General features: G+C 62.8%; 1 protein-coding gene across 1 annotated transcript in view; it reads right to left on the bottom strand.

Moving 5' to 3' along the window:
- Positions 1 to 4,613, bottom strand: part of TNS3 (tensin 3) — an 84,539-nt gene that overhangs the window by 6,344 nt on the left and 73,582 nt on the right. The window contains exons 16-17 of the mRNA XM_014530527.1: positions 2,773 to 2,904; positions 1,847 to 1,942 (exon numbers count right to left, since the gene is read on the bottom strand). Of these exons, the coding sequence (XP_014386013.1) occupies positions 1,847 to 1,942; positions 2,773 to 2,904 (228 nt within the window). The remainder of the gene's footprint in view (positions 1 to 1,846; positions 1,943 to 2,772; positions 2,905 to 4,613) is intronic.

Genomic DNA, 4,613 nt, shown 5'->3' with positions numbered 1-4,613 from the left:
CTGGCGACGCCGTCCAGCCGAGGCCCGCCCAGCCGTCTGAGAAAAGCCGGGGGCCCGGCCAGCAGGGGGCTTCCTGGGTCTGAACCTCAGAATGTATTCATAGCAGCGATTTTCAGCCTTTTCATTTCAGGCACATAAAGTAAGGACTAAAATTCTGTGGCTCAGCAAAAAATATGTATTTTTCCGCCCTGTCAAGAGCAATAGGTGTGACTTCATTCCTTCACACGACGGCTGTTGTTGGGTGGCTGTGCCAGTCATTGGACAGCCTCGGGGAGCAGAGGCCGGGCCGGGCCACAGGCAGGTGCTGTGTGCGCCATAACCTCGCAGCACCGGTGGGAAACCGTGGGCCTAAATCCATCTATATAAAAGCCTAAGCGACCTTCCAACTGTTAGACCAGTGATTCCCAAAGTGGGCGCTCCCGCCCCCTGGTGGGCGCTGCAGCGATCCAGGGGGGCGGTGATGGCCACAGGTGCATTTGTTTTAACTTTTTTTGTATTAGTTTTCTATTCTGAGTTCAATAAATAGTTTCATAATTTCAAACTTCAATGTTTCTAATTCACACCTTTCTTTACTATATTTTACGAAAAAGGTAGAAACATTAATACATATATCTTTCTGTTTAATTGCTATTAAAATTTAAAAAAAATTAATTTCCAGGGGGCACTGAGTAATATTTTTTCTGGAAAGGGGGCGGTAGGCCAAATAAGTTTGGGAACCACTGTGTTAGACCGTCTGACCGGTAGCTATGACGCACACTGACCACCAGGGGGCAGGCGCTCAACGCAGGAGCTGCCGAGCTGTGGTGACTTGGCAGCTGCGGTTCTCGGGTGACGCACTGGAACCAGAGAGGAAGGAACTTGATTCCGGGGTGCGTCACCCGAGAACCGCCCTCTCGCAATCTGGGCCCCCTCGGGGGGTGTCGAAGAGCCGGTTTCGGCCCGATCCCTGCAGGCCGGGCCAAGGGACCCACCTGAACACGACTCCGGGCACCGGCCTCTAGTGAGTTATACAAGGTAAACGACATTGACCTGGGCTGTGGATTCCTCGTCTTCACGGAAGAGAATAAAGTACCGTGACTGGAGCTGGGACATGGGGTTGGACACGCGTGGGCGTGTGCACTGCTGCCTGTTCCCGTAGCTGTTCTCACACCCAGGAGGGAGCACGCCCGCCCAGCGCCCTGAGCCCGCAGTGCCCACGCTCTGCTGGTTGTGGGATCACAGGTGAGGTCAGCGGCTCGAAGGGCGGCCCCCGCATTTGCAGGTCTGAGCCGGAGTCTTCGCTGCAGGAGCCTTTGCTGCAGGAGCCTCCCGCGAGGCCTGGTGTCCCGGCCCGGCCGGTGTGGGCGCAGCGGGGCCACCTTCTGCCCCCTGGGGGGAGCCCACAGCCAACGCGCTGCCTCGTGGGGGGACTTTGTGCAAAACGTCAGCGAACAGGGAGGGGAGGTGCAAGCGGCGAGGGTTCGCGGCAGACACGCGTCCTCACGCCTCCTAAGAGTAAGCCTCTGTCCGCGAGTCAGGGGGCGGCGACCTTCCCGCGTCTCTGGACACGGCTCCAGGGCCGCAGGAGAGCACCCAGGACTGGCCCAGCGCCCAGGACCACCCCACAGGCCTGCGGGGTCAGGGCTGGCCGCACAGAGGGCCCGTCTCTGCTGCCCCGCGGTTCCGGCCACCCGGCTCTGCGATTGCTGGGCGTGGAGTGGGCTTTCCAGGGCCATTTCGCACCTGGTTCACTCAGGGGCGGGCGTGGGGGAGAGGAGCCTGGGAAGCGGGGACTACAGGAGACGCTGAGAGGGACGCTCCGGGAGTGAAAGCCCGCTCGGGCCGGTCCGGCCACGCCCGCACTCACCGAAGTAGGGCTCGTTGGAGCAGCCCTTGAGCCGCACGCCCTTCGGGGTGCACTCGACCAGGAAGTGCCGGACCAGCTCGTTGGCCAAGTCACCAGCTGTGGAGGAGGGTTAACAGAAAGGAAGAGCGTTCAGAAACTGAGCGGGAGGGCGGGAGAGGGCAGTGGTCAGAGGGAGGAGGCGGCGGCCAGAGGGAGGAGGCGGTGGTCTGAGGGAGGAGGCGGTGGTCAGAGGGAGGAGGTGGTGTTGAGAGGGAGGAGGCGGCGGTCAGAGGGAGGAGGCGGTGTTCAGAGGGAGGAGGCGGCGGCCAGAGGGAGGAGGTGGTGGTCAGAGGGAGGAGGTGGTGGTCAGGGGCAGGACAGTTGTCAGAGGGAGGAGGCGGCGGTCAGAGGCAGGAGGCGGCGGTCAGAGGGAGGAGGTGGCGGTCAGAGGGAGGAGGTGGTGGTCAGAGGGAGGAGGCGGTGATTGCGGTCAGAGCAAGGAGCTGCCGGGAGGCCGCTCTGTGGCACATCCACACACATGTGGACGCAACCATCTCGATCCCCTGAGCAGGAGGCAGGTGCTGTCCTCGCCTGAGAAGGACAAGGTTACGCCTGCAGCCGCCAGGCCATGACTCCTGGGCAGGGCAGCACCGCGCACAGTGTGCCCTTTATGTAAGGAAACGGGGGCGCGGGCCGCCTGCTGGGAGACATCCCCGCTGGACGGAGGGGAGCGCCTGGCGGGGACCTGGGACAACCATGGGATCCCTGGACAGTGGGAGGGCCACCCGTTCAATAAGGAAGTAGAACTTACAAAGAATTAAGCTCCTTTCGCACGAGGACCATGCTTAATAAAATGCACCGGAGAAGACAAATGCTAAGAAGACACCTGTGAGCACCGCGTCCCGAGGGCAGGCACGGAACCAGGATGTGGGGGGGCCGGCACCCACCTTTCTTGTTCAGCTGCAGGACGGAGGGTGGGGGCGTGGCCACCTTCATGGCCAGGCCGTAGGCGCCTCGAAAGGAGTGGCTGTCCCGGACGACGAAGGACCCGGGCTCCTTGTCCCTCAGCATGGCGATGGCTGGCGGGGGGGGAGGGGGGATGAGGGTCTGTGGGCGCACGTGCTTCCGCGTGATGCCCCGCGAAGGCCCTCTTCTCTTGCCGCTGGGCCAGGGGGTGAGGGCCAGCTCCCCGCTCGGGGAGGTCTCCGGATGACATGCGGTGTTATCAGAGGCCCGCGAGGACGCAGACGTGAAAGGCGGCCCCTCCCTCTGGGTCACAGACCCCCGTCCAGTAGCCACCAGCAGCCGCGAGGCCCACACGCAGCCCCACCAGGCAGCCAGGGCCCAGCGTGCACAGCCTGGGGCGCGGGGAGGGGGGCACCAGCTTCCCACAGAAGGAAAGAGGTTTCCATCACATAGACCTGCCCTGGGGTGCGACTCAGGGTTCAATAGTTGATACAAATTCCAAGACAGGCCCGAGGGGCTGGCTGTGCGCGCCTGGACGCTGGGGAGTCCTCCCAGGACCAGCACCGACTCGGGCGACAGCGGAGCTGGCACGTCTGGGCTCTGTCTTTCCTGGGTGACGGGGGCATTTAGCTCATGCCTGTTCCCTAAAAATACCCCCTCCCTGCTGGGGCCTGGCACCCGGTCCTCTGCTCACGGTGGAGGAAGAGGGGCGCGTTGGGGTGACAGCAACCTCAGGGTGACGCTGCCCAGACACAGCCAGGAGTTTCTCTCGTAACAATTCTTAGAGTTTCTTCTATAGGGTTTAGTATTTACAAAAAATAAAAAAGAGGGAAAAAACTAGGGATTTCAAGCATAAATACAAATTCCAGCCCCGAAGATGGGCCCCTCTCTGGGCAAAGGACAGACTAGTGAGGGGCAGGAAATGGCATCAGCGACGTCAGTGTCGGTCCGAGGCCGCCCCCCCTCCCCCACAGGCGCCTTCGGGGCCCAGAGCAGCCGCGGGACAGCTGTGTCCCATCCGCTTCCTGCAGCCGCTCCCTCCTGAGCTGTTTACGTTCATCTCAGAGGCACCCAGGGAGCACGTCCCCACGTCACACGGGGCCCACTGGGCTCCCCACGGCTGGCGGCCCCTCCTGCCTCTTCCTGAAGCTCCCCTGCGGCTCCGATCGGAAAGGCGCACCCTGACCCTAAAGACAAAGCAGCCCAGAGCGCTCGGCCCCGGGGGCGGCACACCCCACCCCGTGGGCGCCCGTCGGACCGGCCTCCTTATAAACGTCTAGAAGTGACGTGAGTTCAGCTCTAACATCACCAGGCGCACGGCAGCCGCTCTGAGATGAGCTCCACCCAAAGGGGCCTGCGCTGTGCGGCTGAGACGCCCGCGGCCACGCCCGCCTGCTTCCTGGGGAGCCCTGGTTTCCCGTCAGAGGAGGGGCAGCCCCGCCAGCCCAGCCCCTGGTCTAGAAGGCTGCTCTGGTGGAAGATGGGCCCACATGGAATATTCTAGAACACGGTGCCCGACAGCACTTGTGGTCAGTGTCTGTCCAGCGTCTGTCCAGTGGCTGAGGGCCGAGGCGCCGGAGCTGACGGCCACAATCGTGGGGATTCTTGCGACCAGAGCGGGTGGCGGTGCCGGCTGGACCACGAAGGCCAGCGCAGGGCGCGAGGGGTCTGGGCCGCGGCTCCCAGAGAAGGACAACAGGGTCACTGACTCGGAGAGAAGCCGCTCTCTCCATCGCCGTCTGCTGACGGACGGCTGCGCCAGGAAGCCGGCAGGGCTGTCTGCAGCCACTCAGCTCCTTGGTCCCGGCGGCTCCGGGAAACC

The sequence above is a fragment of the Myotis brandtii genome, unplaced genomic scaffold (assembly GCF_000412655.1).
Source record: "Myotis brandtii unplaced genomic scaffold, ASM41265v1 scaffold743, whole genome shotgun sequence".
NCBI classification, from domain to species: domain Eukaryota; kingdom Metazoa; phylum Chordata; class Mammalia; order Chiroptera; family Vespertilionidae; genus Myotis; species Myotis brandtii.
This window is presented reverse-complemented; position numbering and strand designations above follow the sequence as displayed.